The 22,484-nt window shown below is 43.4% G+C and overlaps 1 protein-coding gene across 1 annotated transcript in view; it reads left to right on the top strand.

The window, feature by feature from the left end:
• The window catches only part of LOC140453932 (dynein axonemal heavy chain 6-like), a 306,453-nt gene that overhangs the window by 135,742 nt on the left and 148,227 nt on the right, over positions 1-22,484 (top strand). The window contains exon 6 of the mRNA XM_072548792.1: positions 15,096-15,208. Coding sequence (XP_072404893.1) covers positions 15,096-15,208 — 113 coding nt within the window. The remainder of the gene's footprint in view (positions 1-15,095; positions 15,209-22,484) is intronic.

Genomic DNA, 22,484 nt, shown 5'->3' with positions numbered 1-22,484 from the left:
TGGCTGAATACTTAACTCCCCCTCCCACTCCACCCAGGACATGCAGGTCCTGGGTCTCCTCCATCTCCACTCCCTTACCACCCGACGCCTGGAGGAAAAACGCCTCATCTTCTGCCTTGGGACACTGCGACCACACGGCATTAATGTGGATTTCACCAGTTTCCTCATTTCCTCTCCCCTCACCTTATTCCAGTCCCAAGCCTCCAACTCGGCACTGTCTCCTGACCTGTCCATCACCTTTCCCATCTATCCACTCCACGCCCATCTCCGACCTATCGCCTTCTCCCCCACCTTCATCTACCTGTTGCATTCCCAGCTACCTTCCCCCCCAGCCCCATCCTCTTCCATTTATCTCTCAGCTCCCCCAGCTCACAACCCTCTTTCCTAATGAAGGGTTTATGCCCGAAACATTGGTTCTCCCCTGACCTGCTATGCTTTTCCAGCACCAAACTCTCGACTGCATCTGCAGTCCTCACCTTCTCCTGTCCTGGATGGTGTCAGGATCCTGGATGTGTTAGAGCTGCTGTCATCCAAATAAGTGGGAAATGTTCTATTACATTCCTTACTTGTGTGTTGTGGATGGCAGACAGTCTTGGGGAAGTCAAGAGGAGAATTACTCACTACATAACCTCAAATGTTAGACCCACTCTTGAAAACACTGTATTTATATGGCTGGTCCAGCTGGTCAATAGTAATCCCTATGATATTGACAGTGGGAGACTGAGGAATAATGATACTATTAAAACTGCCTGATCAGAAACTGAACTCAGTAAACAGTTCTCGGAGAAAGTGAGGACTGCATATGCTGGAAAAGCACAGCAGGTCAGGCAGCATCCAAGGAGCAGGAGAATCAATGTTTTGGGCATAAACCCTTCATCAGGATTCCTGATGAAGGGCTTATGCCTGAAACATCGCAGCTTGACCTGCTGTGCTTTTCCAGCACCACTCTCTTGACTCAGTAAACAGTTCTGCATGTTTTTGTAAATTTGACCCGGTGATGCATGGAGGGCCCATTCCAGTGGTGAGGGCCACCCTCGATCCGACCTTGGAGAAAATCAGTATCAGGAGCTCACAGTCAGGGAACAGCTACATTTCTTTTTAAGTTTAACCATACTCTTCTTTTTGGAAATCTACAATAGTGAGTAGGTTGATTTTCTTTTGTTTATTTATATTTTTATTGAAATCTGTCTGTGGATTAAACCTTCTTAAAAATATAAAACATTGGTATCAAATTACCCCAGAGCCGTGTTTTTAGAGCAGTAAGACTGTGTGATTTTCTGGGTCTGTGGATTGTTAAGTTGCAGAGAAGGCCTGGAGTAGAGTGATGTGTTCTTCCTTTCGGATGTGGGTGGTTAGGGAGAATGTTGATGTTACTGTCTGCAGGAAATGCGTTTGATTGTGAATCCTACTGGATCTCATGGATAGGTTGGAGCAGCAGTTAGAGGCAGTGAAGAGTTTACAGGAACAAGGGGTGTGATTGATGGCAGTTTCAGGATGGTAGAAAAACTGTGGCTATCCCCATCTCAAAAAGGTACGTTGTTTTGGAAAATGTAGGGAGTGATGGACTCTCAGGAGAATGTAGCATGAATAGACAGGTTTCTGGTACTAAGGCTGGCTCTACTGTAAGGAGGGGTACGTCAGGTTACAAGCAATCAAGTGACAGGGGACTCTCTAGTCAGAGGCACAAACGGATGTTTCTGCAGCTGGTAACCAGAAATCAGAATGGAGTGTTGTTTACCAGGTGCCAGGGTCAAGGATGTCTTGGAGATGGTGCAGAATATTCTCAAAGGGGAGAGGGGAGGTTGTTGTATACATTGGAACTGACGGCATAGGAAAAGGAAAAAAATTCTGTGAAGAGAATATGGGAAGTTAGGCAGCAGTTTAAAAAGGAGATCCTGTATATGGATAATTCCTGGTGGCCCGAGCTAGTGAGAGTAGGAATAGGAGGATAGAACAGATGATTACGTGGTTGGGGAGCTGGTGCAATGGAGAAAATGCACATTTTTGGATCATTGGATTCTCTCGTAGGCTAGAAGTGGACTGTATAAGAAGAACAGGTTGTACCTGAATTGGAAGGGTACTAATATACTGGTGGCGAAATTTGATGGAGCCACCCGAGAGGATTTAAGTTTGGAAGATGGTGGGTGAGGAGGAACCCAGAGAGCTAGTGAGAAAGGAGATCAGTCTGAGACTGGTGCAGTTGGGAATAGGAGCAAGTCAAATAATCAAGGCATACAGGAGCAAAGCAGAGAACAAGGTAGGACTGGTAAATTAAACTGCATTTATTTCAATGCAAGAGGGCTGACAGGTAAGGCTGGTAAACATAGGGCATGGGTGAGAATTTGGGACTTGGATATCATAGCTATTACGGAGATGTGGCTCAGCTTAATCTTCAAGGGCTATAAGAAGGATAGAAAAGGGGATCAGAGAGAAGAGGGAATAGCTCTTTGGATTAGTGATAACATTATGGCGATACTAAGGGAGGATATTCTAGGGAATATGTCCAGTTAAGTTAGTTGGGTGGAACTGGGAAAAAATAAAGGGATGACCACCTTATAGACACCCCAATAATCAGCTGGAAATTGAAAGCAAATATGTAAGGAGATGTCAGTTATCTCTAAGAATAGAAGGGTGGTTATGCTAGGGGTTTTAACTTTCCCAGCATAGACAGCGACTGCCATAGTGTTAAGGGATTGGATGGAGAGAAATTTGTTATGTGTGTACAAGAAAATGTTATTATTCAGTATGTGGATGTACCTACTAGAGAAGGAGCAAAACTGACCTTCTCTTCAGAAATAAGGCAGGGCAAGTGACTGAGGAGGGTTTGGGACAAGTGACCAAATTTAAAATAGCTATGGAAAAGGGTCTAAAAGTTAAAGTTCTAAACTGGTGCATAGCCAATTTTGATGGTATTAGGCAAGAACTTTCAAAAGTTGATTGGGGGTGGATATTCTCAGATAAAAAGACAATTGGAAAGTGAGAAGCCTTCAAAAATGAGATAACGAGAGACCACAGACAGTATGATCCTTTTAGGGTGAAGGGCAAGGCTGGTAGATATAGGGAATGCTGGATGACTAGAGAAATTGATAAGATGCTCGGCTATGATGGGCAGTGGGGAAATTGGGCAGTGATGTAAGAGCTATGATCAAATGATAGAACAGACCTGATGGGCCGAATGTTCTAATTCGGCTCCAATAATGTATAAGGGGAAATGTGGCTAAGGCCAAGTAAGCTGTTGTGGTCTTATGCTTAAACAATGATTGGAGTTGGAGTGTACGGTTTCCTGTGTAAGGATGTGTCAGCCATGCCATCCATGTGTCTTGTTTGTGGCTGCTTTGCTACTACTTTGACAATGAAATGCAACTCTCGATTGCCAGTGCTTCATTGGGTATATGGCTGTGGTTGAAAGGTGGTGCTGGCAGCAGGGATGCTGGGATATCCTGGTAGTGGCGAGTACTTTTGCCTATGCAACTGGGAATGGAAATAATTTCCTAACTGTTTGGAAATGGAATAATATACCTCTGGAGCAGATGGGACTTAAACATGGATCTCCTATCGCTGCACTACACCTGCCCAAAAGTTGTTGTGAAGTATTTCAAGACACACACCACGGGTCAGCTGTAGCTGGTAAAGTGAATGAAGCAGCAGTTTATTGATCAATATTGATTATACAGGTATGCATCAAGGGGAGAATACCCTGAGATTACTCCAAGTGGCATTTCAACATTGCAATGGATCTTTATTCAATTTCTTGTACATTTGTTCAATTTCTTGGAAGATTACTTATTGGACCACAATTATACAATGGATTCTATTCCTTTGCATCCAGTTCTGTACTTGTACTGCTGTGTGAAAAATAAACCAGACATGCTCTTTGTTCCTTCATCATTCTCCACCACCAACCCCCCCAAGCCTCCCACCAAAATACTCTGGCTCCTACTTACTCTGACCTTCTCAACTGTGTATTTTTCTTCTAATTAAGAATGATAATTTTTTTTTTTAAAAAGACAATACCCCAGTCATCTAATCTTATATTTCTCATTGTTTTAGCGCTGTTGTGGTAATGGGAATAGTAGGCTTCAGAAATCGGAAGCACAAAGGGACTCGGGAGTCCTGGTTCAGGATTCTCTTAAGGTTAACAGAGCTTCAGTTGGCAGTTAGGAAAGTAAATGCAATGTTGGCACTCATTTCAAGAGGGCTATATAAGGAGGCATATAAAGCTATGGTCAAAACACATTTGGAATATTGTGAGCAGTTTTGGGCCCCATATCTCAGGAAGGATGTGCTGATGTTGGAGATGGTTCAGAGTAGGAATGCAGTAATGATCCGGGGGGTGAAGGGCTTGTCACATGAGGAGCAGCTGAGGACTCTGGGTCTGTACTTGGTGGAGTTTAGAAGGATGAGGGATAATCCGATTGAAACTTACGGAATACTGAGAGGCCTGGATAGAGTGAACATGGTGAAGATATTTCCTCTAGTAGGACAGACTAGGGTCCAAGGGCACAGCTCAGAGTGAAATGACGACCGTTTAGAACTGAAATTAGGAATTTCTTCAGCCAGAGGGTGGTAACTCTGTGAAACTCATTGCCTCAAAGGGCTGTAGAGGCCAAGTCATTGACTGCATTTAGGTGAAAGATAGATAGATTCTTGATTAGTTAGAGGAGAGGGCAGGAGAATGAAGTTGAGAAACATATCAGCCATAATTGAATGGTGGATCAGACTTGATGGGCTGAATGGTTTAATTCTACTCTTATATTTTTTGATCTTATCTCTAAGCCAGGAGGCCTAGGTTCAAGGTCAGCTGCTCCAGAGATGTGTTTTAACATTTCTGACCTGATTGATTTAAAAGTATCTGTACTTCTCATTGTCAGTGAAACTCTCAACACTTTTGTGCTCTTTACTGCATCAGATTAGTTTGTTAATCCAAAATTGTTTCTAGTAATTCAACAAGAGAAGCAAAGTATGTAATCTCATGCATCTATCTAGAATCACAGATTAACCCTTTCACTTGTGATTCCTCTTGAATTTTTTCACCTCTTCTATTTGAGGACATTGGTCGTGATGATTATTTGATATATTTTACCCATTTCATTCCATACTCTAAGATGCCTATTCTTAAGTGCTTTGTTTGGAAATGAATCATGCAATTAGATTTTGTCACAAAGGTCTTTTGGGAAAAGCCCTTTGAACTTGTCTTGCAAAGATTTCAGTGAAAGGTTCAATGAGTGTCCTAATGCAGAATAATAAAAGTTTGAAGGGTCATTCGGAAGGAGAGGAAGCTCTTTATAATTCCTGATGAAAGGCTTTTACCCGAAACGTCGATTTCGAAGCTCCTTGGATGCTGCCTGAACTGCTGTGCTCTTCCAGCACCACTAATCCAGAATCTGGTTTCCAGCATCTGCAGTCATTGTTTTTACCTCTTTATAGCACGCATATATTAGCTTAACATGAATGGTCTTACCTGCACTCCTTGACCAGGTTGAACTAAACACCAATTGAAGACAGGAGTCTCAAGGCCTGGATAGCTTAACAATTTATGGAGGAATGCATGACTGTATTGACATCCGATTGTTCCAATAAACTATTTGTGCTGAAGAACTTTAGAAATAAAATTAATTACAGATTGTGGGAATGATAATGTAGCCCATTTTCTATTGGAATGGTAATGAGTTTCATTGTCGCCGATCTGCATTGTGTTAGTGATCTCTCTGTGTAGATCGAAGTCCTGAATTATTTCATACACAGCCTGCTGAGGTCAAAGAAAGGTTGACTGTTTCTTTTCAAATCAGGTCTCTTTTTAATGACTGCATTTTTCTTTTCCTAAGTCGAAATGTTGACAGTGAATATTCAAGATGATGTTACTATGATTAATATTCAGTGCCATTCTTTCATGACAGAAGCCATTATTAACAGCCTTTTGTGCACAGTAAAGGTTGCTGTACTAAATTTCCCAGCAACATTTGAAAACTGTAAGGAACTGCTTCTGTTTGTGGCATGGTTTTTAGAAAGCTGCCTAAATGGGGTGGCATGGTGGCTCAGTGGTTAGCACTGCAGCTTCACCGCACCAGGGTCCCAGGCTCGATTCCAGCCTTGGGCGACTGTCTGTGTGGAGTTTCCTCTGGGTTTCCTCACACAGTCCAAAGATGTGCAGATTCGGTGAATTGGCCATGCTAAATTGCCTACAGTGTTAGGTGCATTAGTCAGAGGGAAATGGGTCTGGGTGGGTGACTCGTCGGTGTAGACTGGTTGGGCCGAAGGGCCTGTTTCCACACTGTAGGGAATCTAACGTAAATGCATAATATCAAGTTGCAGCACAGAGAATGCATTCCAGGAACCTGCAGGTATTACTGATTTCAGTTTGTACAGACAGTGTATCAGCTGTACACATCAGTGTTATGCAACCTACTCAACGAATATCAGCTCAGTTATGCACACTGACTGACAGCTAACTATAGTGCCTTTTCATTGGTTCTACGAGAAGCTTCCCAATGTCTGTCTCTCCATCAGTGAGTGAATAGGATTTAAGAATATGTTTCTCAACTCTCTTCTTTGCAATCTTCCTTAGAATCATAGAATCATCAAGTACAGAAGAGGCCCAATCAAGTCTGCGCTGACAAAACCAATTCAACATCTACACTAATCCCACTTTCCAGTACTTGGCCCCTGACTTGATTGCTATGACTTTTCAAGTGCTTGTCCAAGTACTTTTTAAACATTTTGAAGTTTCCCACCTCAACTCCCCTCCCAAGCAGTGTATTCGGACACCCACCAACCTCTCGGTGGAAAAAACCTTTTCTCAAATTCCCTCAAATCCTCTTTCTTTTCACCTTAAAATTATGTCCCTTTGTAATTCATCATTTGACTAAGAGGAACAGCTAGGTAAAAACAATGACTGCAGATGCTGAAAATCAAATACTGGATTAGTGGTGCTGGAAGAGCACAGCAGTTCAGGCAGCATCCAACGAGCAGCGAAATCAACGTTTCGGGCAAAGCTTTTGCCCGAAACGTTGATTTCGCTGCTCGTTGGATGCTGCCTGAACTGCTGTGCTCTTCCAGCACCACTAATCCAGTATAAGAGGAACAGCTGCTTTATACTCACTGTATTCATGCCCCTCATAATCTTATACACCTCAATCAAGACCACTCTCAGCCTATTCAGCTCCAAAGATAACAACTTGAGCTTATCCAGCCTCTCTTCATAGCTAAACTGCTCCATTCCAGTCAACATCCTGATGAATCTCCTCTGCACCCCCTCCAGTGTAATCACATCCTTCCTATAGTGTGCTGATCAGAATTGCACACAGTACTCCAGCTGTTCCTGTAAGCTTCTGAGTATCTGGCCATTCACTGACTACCCTCTGGTCTTGTTACTTCTTCCAAAAGTATGATTCATCCTTTTCAGAATTTAATTCTATCTTCTCATCTGACCAACCCGTCTATATCCCCCTGTAAGCTAAGACCATCTTTCTCATTTTAAACCATCCAGCCAATCTTTGTGTCTTCTGCAAATTAATTATCACCCCCCTCCACATTATCTTTGATATTGTTTGTACATACCATGATCAACAAGGCACCCAGCACTAATCCCTGTGGTATGCTACTGGACACTTGGTTCTAATCAGACAATCTTCCAGCCCCACCTATGTCTCCTGCCAAAAAGCCAATTTTTGATCCAATTTGCCAAATTACCCTGGATTCCATATGCTTTTATCTTCTATATGCATTTCCCATGTGGGACCATGTCAAAGGCCTTGCTGAAATCCATGTAAACTACATCAACCACACTATCCTCATCTACACCCTGGTCACCTCCTTGAAAATTCCATCAAATTTGATTGGTGTGACCTCACTGTAACAAAGCCATGTTGTGGAGGTCCTGGTGTTGGACTGGGTTGGACAAGGTCAAAATCACATGACACCAGGTCATAGTTCAACAGGCATATTTGAAAAGCTTGTGTTTTCAAATAAATTTGTTGGACTATAATCTGGTGTTATGTGATTTTTGACCAGAACAAAACCATGCTGATTACCCCGATTATATCTGGTTCAAGTATAGATTAAATTCAGAATTTTCTCCAGGTTTCCTGAAGACTGATGTGAGACTCACCGTTTGTAATTCCTCACTTTATCTCTACCATCTTTCTTGTAAACTGGAATCACATTCACTGTTCTCCAGTCCTTTGGCAGCTCCCCTAATGGGAAGAGAGGAATTAAAAATTTGGGCCAGAACCCACGTAATTTTCTCTTTTGTCTCACACAGCAGCCTAGGATACAACCTATTTAGGGATTTATTTGCTTTTAAGCCTGTCATAACCTCCAATACTGCCTCCCTCACTATTTCAAACTACCGACAAACTTCACAATCCCCCTTACTGAATTCTGTACCTACACCCTCATTCTCCAAAAAGAAGACAGATGTTAAGTATTTGTTTAAGAGCTAGCAATATCCTCATCTCCATGCAAAGATTACCCCCTTCATCCTTAAAGGTCTCTACTCTCTAATAAAACAAAGGACTGCAGATTCTGGAGATCTGGAACAATCCAAAACAGAAATTACTGAAGGTCTGCCAGCATTAATGAAAATAAAACAGTGTTAGGCCATTCAGCACATTAAGCCTTCTGCGTCATTCGATTATGGCTGATAAGTTTCTCAACTCCATTTTCCAGCCTCTTCCCTGTAATCCTGATCCCCTTACTAATTAAGAACTTATCGATCTCTGTTTTAAAATTACTCATTGACTTGGCCTCCTCAGCATTCCGTGGCAGTGAGTTCCACAGATTCACCACTCTCTGGCTGAAAAAAATCCCCCTCATCTCAGTTCTAAAGTGTTACCTTACTCCGAGCCTTCATTCTGAGGCTGTGCTGTCGGGTCCTGGTCTCTCCTCCCAGGGGAAACATCTTCTCCAGATCCACTCTATCCAGGCCTCTTAGTATTCTGTAAGTTTCAATCAGATCTTCCCTCATTCTTATGAAACATATCGAGTACAGATCAGAGTCCTCAAACACTCCTCATATGACAAGCCCTTCATCCCTGGAATCATTCTCGTAAATGTCCTCTGGACTCCCTCCGAACTGCTCACAGTATTCCAAGCGCTGTCTTACCAGAGCCTTATACATGCATCAGCGCTTGTATTCTAGCCCTCTTGAAATGAATGTTAACATTTCATCTGCCTTTATAACTATCAATTGAACCTGTATGGTAACCTTAAGAGAATCATGAGCTAGCACTCCCAATGCCCTTTGTGCTTCAAATTTCTGAAGTCTTTCCCCAGTCTAAAACACGTCTATGACTCCAAATTCCTGTCAAATTGCATAACCTCATACTTTCTCACATTGCATTCCATCTGCCATTGCCTGTTCCTCCACCTATCTTTGTGTCATCTGCAAACTTAGCAACAATGCCCTCAGTTCCTTAAACCAGATATATCAAATGAATATGCTGCCTCACAGTGCCAAGGACCCAAGTTCGATTCCCGCCTCCGGTGATTGTCTGTGTGTAGTTCGCACATTCTCCCCGTGTCTGTGTGGGTTTCCTCCAGGTGTTCCAGTTTCCTTCCACAATCCAAAAGTTGTGCAGATCAGGTGAATTAGCCATGCTAAATTGTCCACAGTGTTAGGTGCATTAGTCAAGTATAAATACAGGGTAGGGGAATGGGTCTGGGTGGGTTACTCTTTGGAGGGTTGGTGTGGATTTGTTCGGCATGCACTGAGGAAGCAAATGTGGCTGTGGTACTGAGTTTATTTCACGACATGGTTGAAGAGCTTCAGAGCAGAGGAAATGACCTGGGAGTTGCAGTGGAAGAGGGACTCCCTGAAACTCTTGTAGAGAGAGGAGGAAAACTTCTTCAAGGCAGGCATCCTTGCAAGAGGATTCGCAGTAGGGTTAAAATCAACGAGGTAAAAATAATAACTGCAGTTGCTGGAAAGCAAATACTGGATTAGTGGTGCTGGAAGAGCACAGCCCTTCAGGGCTTTTGCCTGAAACGTCTATTTCGCTGCTCATTGGATGCTGCCTGAACTGCTGTGCTCTTCCAGCACCACTAATCCAGTATTTGCTTTCCAGCATCTGCAGTTATTGCTTTTACCTCGTGGATTTGTTCGGCCTGTTTCCATATTGTAGGAAACCTAATAGATGTGGTCCCAAAACTGACCCTTGCAGAACACTCTAGTTATCAGCTGCCACCCTGAAAAAGACCACTTTATCACCACTCTCTGCCTTCTTCCAGTCAGCCAATCCTTTATCCTCATTACTGATGAAGGGCTCCTGCCCGAAACGCAATTTTCCTCTCCTCGGATGCTGCCTTACTTGTTGTGCTTTTCCAGTGCCACTCTAATCTTGAATCCTCTATCCATGCCAATATCTTACCCTTAAATCCATGGGCTCTTATCTTACTTAGCAGCCTCCTGTGCGGCACCTGGTCAAAGACCTTCAGGAAATACAAATAGATCACATCCACTGGCTCTCTTTTGTCCAATTTGCTCATTAGCTGCTTAAAGAATTCTAACAGATTTCTCAGGATTGAGCTCCCCTTGATGAAGCCATCCTGATTCAGTTTATTTTACCATGCACTTCCAAGTACTCTGTAATCTCATCCTTAATAATCGACTGCAAAGTCTTATCAACGACTGAGGTCAGGCTAAGCGGCCTTTCGTTTCCTGTCATAGAGTCATAGAGTCATAGAGATGTACAGTGTGGAAACAGACCCTTCGGTACAACCCGTCCATGCCGACCAGATATCCCAACCCAATCTAGTCCCACCCCTGCCAGCACCCGGCCCATATCCCTCCAAACCCTTCCTATTCATATACCCATCCAAATGCCTCTTAAATGTTGCAATTGTACCAGCCTCCACCACATCCTCTGGCAGCTCATTCCATACACGTACCACCCGTTGCGTGAAAAGGTTGCCCCTTAGGTCTCTTTTATATCTTTCCCTTCTCACCCTAAACCAGTGCTCTCCAGTTCTGGACTCCCCACCCCAAGGAAAATACTCTGTCTATTTTTCCTATCCATGCCCCTCATAATTTTGTAATCCTCTATACGGTCACCCCTCAGTCTCCGACGCTCCAGAGAAAACAGCCCCAGCCTGTTCAGCCTCTCCCTATAGCTCAAATCCTCCAACCCTGGCAACATCCTTGTAAATAATTTCTGAAACCTTTCAAGTTTCACAACATCTTTCCGATAGGAAGGAGACCAGAATTGCACGCAATATTCCAATAGTGGCCTAACCAATGTCCTGTACAGCCGCAACATGACCTCCCAACTCCTGTACTCAAGACTCTGACCAGTAAAGGAAAGCATACCAAACGCCCTCTTCACTATCCTATCTACCTGTGACTCCACTTTCAAGGAGCTATGAACCTGCACTCCAAGATCTCTTTGTTCAGCAACACTCCCTCGGACCTTACCATTAAGTGTATAAGTCCTGCTAAGATTTGCTTTCCCAAAATGCAGCACCTCGCATTTATCTGAATTAAACTCCATCTGCCACTTCCCAGTTCATTGGCCCATCTGGTCCAGATCCTGTTGTAATCTGAGGTAACCCTCTTCGCTGTCCACTACACCTCCAATTTTGGTCTCATCTGCAAACTTACTAACTGTACCTCTTATGGTCGCATCCAAATCATTTTTGTAAATGACAAAAAGTAGAGGATCCAGCACCGATCCTTGTGGCACTCCACTGGTCACAGGCCTCCAGTCTGAAAAACAACCCTTCACCACCACCCTCTGTCTTCTACCTTTGAGCCAGTTCTGTATCCAAATGGCTAGTTCTCCCTGTATTCCATGAGATCTAAGCTTGCTAATGAGTCTCTCATGGGGAACCTTGTCGATCGCCTTACTGAAGTCTATATAGATCACATCTACTGCTCTACCCTCATCAATGTTCTTTGTTACTTCTTCAAAAAACTCAATCAAGTTTGTGAGACATGATTTCCCACGCACAAAGCCATGTTGACTATCCCTAATCAGTCCTTGCCTTTCCAAATACATGTACATCCTGGACCTCAGGGTTCCCTCCAACAACTTGCCCACCACCGAGGTCAGGCTCACCGGTCTATAGTTCCCTGGCTTGTCTTTACCGCCCTTCTTAAACAGTGGCACCACGTTTGCCAACCTCCAGTCTTCCGGCACCTCACCTATGACTATCGATGATACAAATATCTCAGCAAGAGGCCCAGCAATCACTTCTCTAGCTTCCCACAGAGTTCTCGGGTACACCTGATCAGGTCCTGGGGATTTATCCACCTTTAACCATTTCAAGACATCGAGCACTTCCTCCTCTGTAATCTGGACATTTTGCAAGATGTCACCATCTATTTCCCTACAGTCTATATCTTCCATATCCTTTTCCACAGAAAATACTGATGCAAAATACTCATTTAGTATCTCCCCCATTTTCTATGGCTCCACACAAAGGCAGCCTTGCTGACCTTTGAGGGGCTCTATTCTCTCCCTAGTTACCCTTTTGTGCTTAATATATTTGTAAAAACCCTTTGGATTCTCCTTAATTCTATTGCCAAAGCTATCTTATGACCCCTTTTTGACCTCCTGATTTCCCTCTTAAGTATACTCCTACTTTCTTTATACTCTTCCAAGGAATCACTCATTCTATCCTGTCTATACCTGACATATGCTTCCTTCTCTTTCTTAACCAAACTCTCAATTTTTTTAGTCATCCAGCATTCCCTTTACCTACCAGCCTTCCCTTTCACCCTGACAGGAATCTACTTTCTCTGGATTCTTGTTATCTAATTTCTGAAGGCTTCCCATTTTCCAGCCGTCCCTTTACCTGCGAACATCTGCCTCCAATCAGCTTTCGAAAGTTCTTGCCTAATACCATCAAAATTGGCCATTCTCCAATTTAGAACTTTAACTTTTAGATCTGGTCTATCCTTTTCCATCACTATTTTAAAACGAATAGAATTATGGTCGCTGGCCCCAAAGTGCTCCCCCAGTGACACCTGCCCTGCCTTATTTCCCAAGTGTAGGTCAAGTTTTACACCTTCTCTAGTAGGTACATCCACATACTGAGTCAGAAAATTGTCTTGTACGCACTTAACAAATTCCTCTCCGTCTAAACCTTTAACACTATGTCTTTTGCTTCCCTCCATTCTTAAACAGGGGTGTTACATTTGCCATTTTCCAGTCCTCTGGGACACTCTCTGACTCCAGTGATTTCTGAAACATCAATACCAACATGATTAGATTAGATTCATTACAGTGTGGAAACAAGCCCTTTGGCCCAACAAGTGCACACCGACCCGCTGAAGAGCAACCCCCCCCCAGACCCATTCCCCTACATTCACTAATGCACCTAACACTACAGGCAATTTAGCATGGGCAATTTAGCATTGTCAATTCACCTGACCTGCACATCTTTGGACTGTGGGACAAAGCCGGAGCACCCGGAGGAAACTCACGCAGACACGGGGAGAACGTGCAAACTCCACACAGACAGTTGCCTGAGGCAGGAATTGAACCGGGTCCCTGGCGCTGTGAGGCAGCAGTGCTAACGACCGAGCCACTGTGCCATTCAACATCTCCACAATCACTTCAGCTATCTCTTTTAGAAACCTGGAATGTAGTCCATTCAATCTGGGAGATTTATTCACCTTCAGACCCTTTCCTCTTCATTTATTGTTTCCTTAGTTATCCTCTTCTCCATAATAAACTGAGAGAATATCTTAATACTCTCCCTAATCATAACTGCTAGTGTTTCTCATGCCCCTCTTTGCTCTCCTAATCGTTTTCTAAAATTCCCCTCTAGACTTTCTATAATCCACCAAGCCATGCTATACCCTTGAAACACAATAGGCTGATCTCCATCTGCCTTGGTTCCTTTATTAAAGTACATTGTCTCCCAGTCTGCTGTTGAAATAAACTTCTCCCAACAGAACCGGCAAACCAACATGGAAAGAAGCAGGCCTCTTGTTTCCATATTGTCAACAATATAGAGATCAATCCCCTTCTCATTCATTTCACTTAAACTCCAAATTCTTGGTCCTATGTGCTATTCCTCATGCTTTCAGCCTCAGTACTTTGAAATCGTGATTCAATGCACTGCCTCCAATTCCCAAGATCGCAAAACATCAGATCTATTTATTGCCCTAAGTCTTTGTTTTCTTCCACAATCTGGAGCTTTTAAAATCCATTAGGTTCTGCTAGTACACTGAATCATAGAATTCCCACAGTGTGGAAACAGGCCCTTTGGCCCAAGTCCACACCAACACTCTGAAGTGTATCCCACCCAAACCCATTCCCCTACCCCCGACTAATGCACATTACCTACACATCCTTGGGTAATTTAGCATGGCCAATTCACCAAACCTGCACATCTTTGGACTATGGGAGGAAACTGGAGCTCAGAGTCAGCCACACAGACACAGGGAGAATGTGTAAGCTCCACATAGACAGTTACCCGAGGCTGGAATTGAACCAGGATCCCTGGCTCTGAGGCAGCAGTGCTAACTGCTGAGCCACCATACTGCCCTGATACTTTTGAACTCAAGAAACTGTATAAGTTGGTTAGACGTTTTAAGGAGGTGCCTGTAGATTAGTTTAGATTACATTACATTACAGTGTGGAAACAGGCCCTTCAGCCCAACAAGTCCACACCGACCCGCTGAAGCGCAACCCACCCATACCCCTACATTTACCCCTTACCTAACACTACGGGCAATTTAGCATGGCCAATTCACCTGACCTGCACATCTTTGGACTGTGGGAGGAAACCGGAGCACCCGGAGGAAACCCACTGGAGATAACAAGAATCCAGAGAATGTGCAAACTCCACACAGTCAGTCGCCTGAGGCGGGAAATGAACCCGGGTCTCTGGCGCTGTGAGGCAGCAGTGCTAACCACTGTGCCACCGTGCCGCCCACATGGGATGTAGTTGGCTGCATTGAGCTCCAATGTATTTCAGACATGCAAAGATTCAAATTTTACAAAGATTAATTTCCTCGTAATTCTGAACACAAACCTTACAGGCCTTCAGCTCTGTGACCTCTTCAGTTAAACTATTGACATTATTTTTATAAGTCCCAGTTTATTCCTGACTGTTGAATTTATTTGTCTAACTGCTTTTTTTTTCAGATTACTTCTGTGTATGAAAAAGGTGGAATAGAAAGCATCCCTGTAATGGAGTGGTTGGTTGAAAGGTGTCATTTCTACAGGATCTATCAACTCCCTGTCTTCCTAAATTTCAGGTTGGCTGCCTTCTAGAATGAAAAGATGCTGGAAATATGTAACATGACTGGTAGCAGCTACGGAGAGAGAAACAGTTACCATTCCAAAAACGGTCATCCCCCACCTGAAATGTAATTAAGAAGGCAAATAGCTTTTATAGCCAGGAAGTTGGAGTTTAAAATCTGGGATGTTTTTATACAGCTGTACAGGGTGGTAGTGAGACTGCATCTGGAGTTTTGTGTAAGTTTTGAAGGCAGGCATTGGAGGGAGTTTCAAAGAAGTTCACCAGGCTGATTGCTGAATGAAGGGGTTGGCCTGTCAAGAACAGCTAACAGGCTAGGCCTTCCTTCATTACCATTTAGAAGACTTAGGGTGATTTTATTGAAACGTACAAGATTCTGAGGGAGCTCAATCGGATGGATGTTGAGAGGATGTTTCCAATCATGCGGGAATCTCAAAAATGGGGGACTTACAGAATAAGAGGATACTCATTTAAAACTGAGATGTAAAGGAATTTCTGCTCCCAGATGGTCATGAATGTCTGGAATTCTCTACTGCAGAGAGTTGTGGAGGCTAGATCAATGAAGGTGTTTAAAGAGGATGTAGTTAGATTTTTTAAATATTAGGGAATCAAGGGCTATGCAGAGCTGACACAAAAGAGGAGTTGAGGCCTGGGCAGATCAGCCAAGAATTAGTCAAAAGTCCGGGGAGATGTTTGAGGAGCTGAATTGCCTATTTCTTATGTTATGTACTTATGAATTCTGCTCTGGTAATTCACACTTTCCCTGCTTAACAGTAAATCAGCAGATTGAATCACACTTTTGCTGTGGAGCCCAACATTGTATATTCTGTTGTTGTCCCTGAATGAAAATTCTCGAAAGGGTGCTGTTAAAATCCCAGCTGGTGGTAAAACTGGACAGGTCAGAACCCAAAGTAAGACCTGGGTTGGTAAAACATCAGTTGAAGTTTTGTTGCCAAGAGGCTGCCAGAACTATCTGAAACAGTTTTATTATAAGTAATAGAAATAAAAATTCAACCCTTTCAATCTCAACAGGATCTCATTGTTACTGAAACCTCATTCATCATTCACTTGATGCCATTTCGTTAGATATAGAAACTTAGATCTTTATACAAACTAGTAACACCTCACTTATTTTATCAACATGGGTTTTTGGTGAACTCCTCTTCCACAGGTTTTTATTTCTGGGAATATAGGAACAAGAGTAGACCATTCAGCCTGTCAAGCTTGCTCCCCTATTTAGTATGATCATGGATGATTGAACAATGCCTTTTACTCATGCTATCCCCATAAGAATCTAAGAGCTGGAAGCAGGAGTAGGCAATTCAGCTCTTTGTTCCTGCTCCATCATTCAAAACAATCATCATCTCTGGGCCTCAACCCCACTTTCCTGCGGACTCTGCTCAGATCATTGAGGATAATTCACTTTGGTGGGAAAAACAGAAAAGCAGATTATTATCTGAGTGGTTGTAAACTGAGAGGGGGATGTGACCTGGGTGTTCACATACACCAGTTATCCAAGGTAGACATGCAGGTGCGACAAGGCAGTAAAGAAGGCAAATAAGATATTGGCCTTCAAAAAGAAAGGATTTGAGTACAAGAGCAGGGATATCTTGCTGCAATTATACAAGTCCTCAGTGAGACCACAGCTGCAGTAGTGCAGATCTCCTTATCTGAGGAAGTATACCCTTGCTATAGTGTGAGTGCAGTGAATGTTTACTGGACTGCTTCCTGGGATAACGGCACAGACATTTGAGCAGAAGTTGAATCAGTTAGGATTACTTTTGCTGACATTTTAAAAAATGAGGGGAAACTCATAGAAACTTATAAAATTCCAGCAGGATGAGATAGGGTTAATGCAGCAAGATGTCCCCAATGGTGGGAGAGTCTCAAACTCACAGTCACAGTCTAAAGATTCAGGGCAAACCATTTAGGACTGGAAGGAGAAATTTCTTTACCTAGAGAGTGGTGAGTCTGTGGAATTCGCTACCACAAAAAGCCATTGAAGCTAAAACATAGGATGATTTCAAGAGGAGTTGGCTTTAGTACTTGTAGCTAAACGGATCAAAGGATATTATGAAAGATAGATCTCTCCTCTGAGAGAGCAGAGGTACAAAAGGGTCCAGAGGGGCAGTTTTTTCACACATAGTATGGTGAGTGTCTGGTGAGGGGCTGCCAGAGGTAATAATGGAGGCAAGTACAATTTCATCATTTAAGAAACATTTGGACAGTACATGGATGGAATAGTTATGGAGGGTATTGGGCAAATGCAGGCAAATGGGACTAGATTAATTGTGAAAACTGGATAGCATGGACAGGTTGGGCTGAAGGGCCTGTTTCTGCACTGTAAATCTCTCTGACCCTAAGCAAGAACAGATTAATTAGTTAGATCGACCATTATAATAATGAATGGAAGAACCAGCTTGAAGGGCTGCATGCCTCCTCCTATGTTCTATGTTTCCATTGTTCTATGAACTTCTATCTTAAATATACTCAAAGATTGAGCTTCTACAGCCCTCTGTGCCAAAGCATTCCAAGCAGTCACAACTCTCTGAGTAAAAACATTTCTAATGGATGTAGGTTTGCTCTCTGAGCTGGAAGGTTCATTTCCAGACGTTTCATCACCCTACGAGGTAACATTTTCAGTAGGCCTCGAGGTGAAACACTATACACGATTCCTACTTTCTGTTTATATGTTTGGGTTTCTTTGGGTTAGTGATGTCATTTCCTGTGATAATGTCCTTTCCTGTTCTTTTTCTCAGGGGGTGTTGGATAGGGTCTAACTCAATGTGCTTGTTGATAGAGTTCCAGTTGGAATGCCATGCTTCTAGAAATTCTTGTGCGTGTCTCTGTTTGGCTTGTCCTAGGATGGATGTGTTGTCCCAGTTGAAGTGGTGTCCTTCCTCATCTGTATGTAAGGATACTAGTGAGAGAGGGTCATGTCGTTTTGTGGCTAGTTGATGTTCATGTATCCTGGTGGCTAGTTTCTGCCTGTTTGTGCAATGTATTGTTTGTTACAGTTCTTGCAAGGTATTTTGTAATTGACATTAGTCTTGCTTGCTGTCTGTATGGGGTCTTTCAAGTTCATTAGCTGCTGTTTTAGTGTGTTGGTGGGTTTGTGGGCTACCGTGATGCCAAGGGGTCTGAGAAGTCTGGCAGTCATTTCCGAGGTGTCTTTGATTTAGGGGAGAGTGGCTAGGGTTTCTGGATGTGGGTTTGTTGAAGAGAAATCAGCAGACTGTTCATTGGGTACCCATTCTTTTTGAATACATGGCATAAGTGATTTTCCTTTGCTCTGCATAGTTCCTCTGTGCTGCAGTGTGTGTTGGCTCATTGAAATAATGTTCTGATACAGCTTCTTTTGTGGGTGTTGGGACGATTGCTTCTGTAATTCAATATTTGGTCTGTATGTGTTGTTTTCCTGTAGACTCTGGTTTGAAGTTGCCCATTGGCTGTTTGATCTACTGTGACATCTAGGAATAGCAGTTTGTTGTTTTTCTCCTCTTTAGTGAATTTTATGTGAGGAACAGTATTATTGGTAGTCTTGTAGGTTTCCTCTAAATTGTTTCATTTAGTGATGACAAAAGTGTCATCCACGTAGCAGACCCAAAGTATGGGTTGGATGGTTGGCAGACCTGTTTGTTCAATTCTCTGTATTACTGCCTCTGCTAAGAACCCTGAACTAGAGATCCCATTGGTGTTCCATTGGTTTGTCTGTGGGTTTTGTTGTTGAAGGTGAAGTGTATGGTAAGGCATAGGTCCACTAGCTTGATGATACTGTCCTTGCTGATAAAGTTAGTGGTGTTTGGTGTATGTGTCTTTGGGTCTTCTAATAGTCGCAAGGTTTGTGAAGGTTTGTAGCTCAGGTTGAGGTTTAGGGTGTAGGTTTGCTCGCTGAGCTGTAGGTTTGATATCCAGACGTTTCATTACCTGACTAGGTAACACCATCAGTGGCGACCTCCAAGTGAAGCGAAGCTGTTGTCTCCTGCTTTCTATTGATATCTTTCTCCTGGATGGGGTTCCTGGGGTTTGTGGTGATGTCATTTCCTGTTTGTTTTCTGAGGGGTTGATAGATGGCATCTAGATCGATGTGCTTGTTTATGGCGTTGTGGTTGGAGTGCCAGGCCTCTAGGAATTCTCTGGCATGTCTTTGCTTAGCCTGTCCCAGGATAGATGTGTTGTCCAAGTCGAAATGGTGGTTTTTTTCATCTGTGTGTAGGGCTATGAGGGAGAAGGGGTCGTGTCTTTTTGTGGCTAGCTGGTGTTCGTGTATCCTGGTGGCTAACTTTCTTCCTGTTTGTCCTACATAGTGTTTGTCGCAGTCCTTGCATGGGATTTTATACCAACGTCATCTATAAAATTCCATGCAAGGACTGCAACAAACACTACTTAGGACAAATAGGAAGAAAGTTAGCCACCAGGATACATGAACACCAGCTAGCCACAAAAAGACACGACCCCCTCTCCCTCATTGCCCTACACACGGATGAAAAAAAAACACCATTTCGACTGGGACAACACATCTATCCTGGGACAGGCTAAGCAAAGACATGCCAGAGAATTCCTAGAGGCCTGGCACTCCAACCACAACGCCATAAACAAGCACATCGATCTAGATGCCAACTATCAACCCCTCAGGCAACAAACAGGAAATGACATCACCACAAACCCCAGGAACCCCATCCAGGAGAAAGATATAAATAGAAAGCAGGAGACAACAGCTTCGCTTCACTTGGAGATCACCACTGATGATGTTACCTAGCCAGGTAATGAAATGTCTGGATATCAAACCTACAGCTCAGCAAGCAAACCTACACCCTAATTCTTCTAATAGTGTAGTCAGTGTTTCCTTGGCCAGGTTAATGTTGATTGATGTAAACAGGGCTGTTACATCAAAGGAGACCATTATTTCATCCTCTTTTGCCTTCGTGTATTTGATGGTCTTCAGGAATTCTTGGGTAGAATGGGTGGAGTGGTGTGAGTCTTCTACTAAGTGTTTTAGTCTTTGATGTAGCCCCTTGGCCAATCTGTAAGTTGGTGTTCCAGGTAGCGCGACTATGGGTCTGAGGGGGGGGTGGCTACTGATTTGTGAATTTTGGGTAATCCGTAGAAGCTTGGTGTGTTGGATCCATCTGGATACATGAACACCAATTAGCCACAAAACAACATGACCCTCTCTCACTAGTATGCTTACATACAGATAAGGAAGGACACCACTTTGACTGGGACAACACGTCCATCCTAGGACAAGCCAAACAGAGACATGCATGAGAATTCCTAGAAGCATGGCATTCCATAAGACCATAAGACCATAAGACATAGGAGTGGAAGTAAGGCCATTCGGCCCATCGAGTCCACTCCGCCATTCAATCATGGCTGATGCGCATTTCAGCTCCACTTGCCAGCGTTCTCCCCGTAGCCCTTAATTCCTCTAGACAACAAGAACCTATCAGTCTCGGCCTTGAAGACATTTAGCGTCCCGGCTTCCACTGCACTCCGTGGCAATGAATTCCACAGGCCCACCACTCTCTGGCTGAAGAAATGTCTCCGCATTTCCGTTCTGAAATGACCCCCTCTAATTCTAAGGCTGTGTCCACGGGTCCTAGTCTCCTCGCCTAACAGAAACAATTTTCTAGCATCCACCTTTTCAAAGCCATGTATTATTTTGTACGTCTCTATTAGATCTCCCCTTAATCTTCTAAACTCCAACGAATACAATCCCAGTATCCTCAGCCGTTCCTCATATGCTAGACCTGTCATTCCAGGGATCATCCGTGTGAATCTCTGCTGGACACGTTCCAGTGCCAGTATGTCCTTCCTGAGGTGTGGGGACCAAAACTGGACACAGTACTCCAAATGGGGCCTAACCAGAGCTTTATAAAGTCTTAGTAGTACATCTCTGCTTTTATATTCCAACCCTCTTGAGATAAGAGACAACATTGCATTCGCTTTCTTAATCACAGACTCAACCTGCATGTTTACCTTTAGAGAATCCTCGACTAGCACTCCCAGATCCCTTTGTGCTTTGGCTTTATTAAGTTTCTCACCATTTAGAAAGTAGTCCATTCCTATATTCTTTTTGCCAAAGTGCAAGACCTCGCACTTGCTCACGTTAAATTCCATCAGCCATTTCCTGGACCACTCTCCCAACCTGTCTAGATCCTTCTGTAGCCTCCCCACTTCCTCAGTACTACCTGCCTGTCTACCTAACTTTGTATCATCGGCAAACTTCGCTAGAATGCCCCCGGTTCCCTCATCCAAATCATTAATATATAATGCGAACAGCTGTGGCCCCAGCACCGAACCCTGCAGGACACCGCTCGTCACCGGCTGCCATTCTGAAAAAGAACCTTTTATCCCAACTCTCTGCCTTCTGTTAGATAGCCAATCCTCAATCCATCCCAGCAGCTCACCTCGAACACCATGGGCCCTCACCTTGCTCAGCAGTCTCCCGTGTGGCACCTTATCAAAGGCCTTTTGAAAGTCCAGATAGACCACATCCACTGGGTTCCCCTGGTCTAACCTACTTGTTACCTCTTCAAAAAATTCCAACAGGTTTGTCAGGCATGACCTCCCTTTACTAAATCCATGTTGACTTGTTCTAATCAGACTCTGCTCTTCCAAGAATTTAGAAACCTCATCCTTAATGATGGATTCTAGAATTTTACCAACAACCGAGGTTAAGCTGATTGGCCTATAATTTTCCATCTTTTGCCTTGATCCTTTCTTGAACAAGGGGGTTACTACAGCCATCTTCCAATCATCCGGGACCTTTCCTGACTCCAGTGACTCTTGAAAGATCTCAACCAATGCCTCTGCTATTTCCTCAGCAACCTCTCTCAGAACTCTAGGGTGTATCCCATCGGGGCCAGGAGATTTATCAATTTTAAGACTTTTTAACTTTTCTAGCACTATCTCTTTCGTAATGGCAACCATACTCAACTCAGCCCCGTGACACCCTTTAATTTTTGGGATATTACTCATGTCTTCCACTGTGAAAACTGACGCAAAGTACTTGTTAAGTTCTCCTGCTATTTCCTTATCTCCCATCACTAGGCTCCCTGCATCAGTTTGAAGTGGCCCAATGTCTACTTTTGCCTGTCGTTTGTTTCTTATGTACTGAAAGAAACTTTTACTATTATTTCTAATATTACTGGCTAGCCTACCTTCATATTTGATCCTCTCATTTCTTATTACACTCTTTGTTATCCTCTGTTTGCTTTTGTATCCTTCCCAATCTTCTGATTTCCCACTGTTCTTAGCCACTTTATAGGATC

Source organism: Chiloscyllium punctatum, chromosome 3, assembly GCF_047496795.1.
Source record: "Chiloscyllium punctatum isolate Juve2018m chromosome 3, sChiPun1.3, whole genome shotgun sequence".
In the NCBI taxonomy this organism is placed as follows: domain Eukaryota; kingdom Metazoa; phylum Chordata; class Chondrichthyes; order Orectolobiformes; family Hemiscylliidae; genus Chiloscyllium; species Chiloscyllium punctatum.
This window is presented reverse-complemented; position numbering and strand designations above follow the sequence as displayed.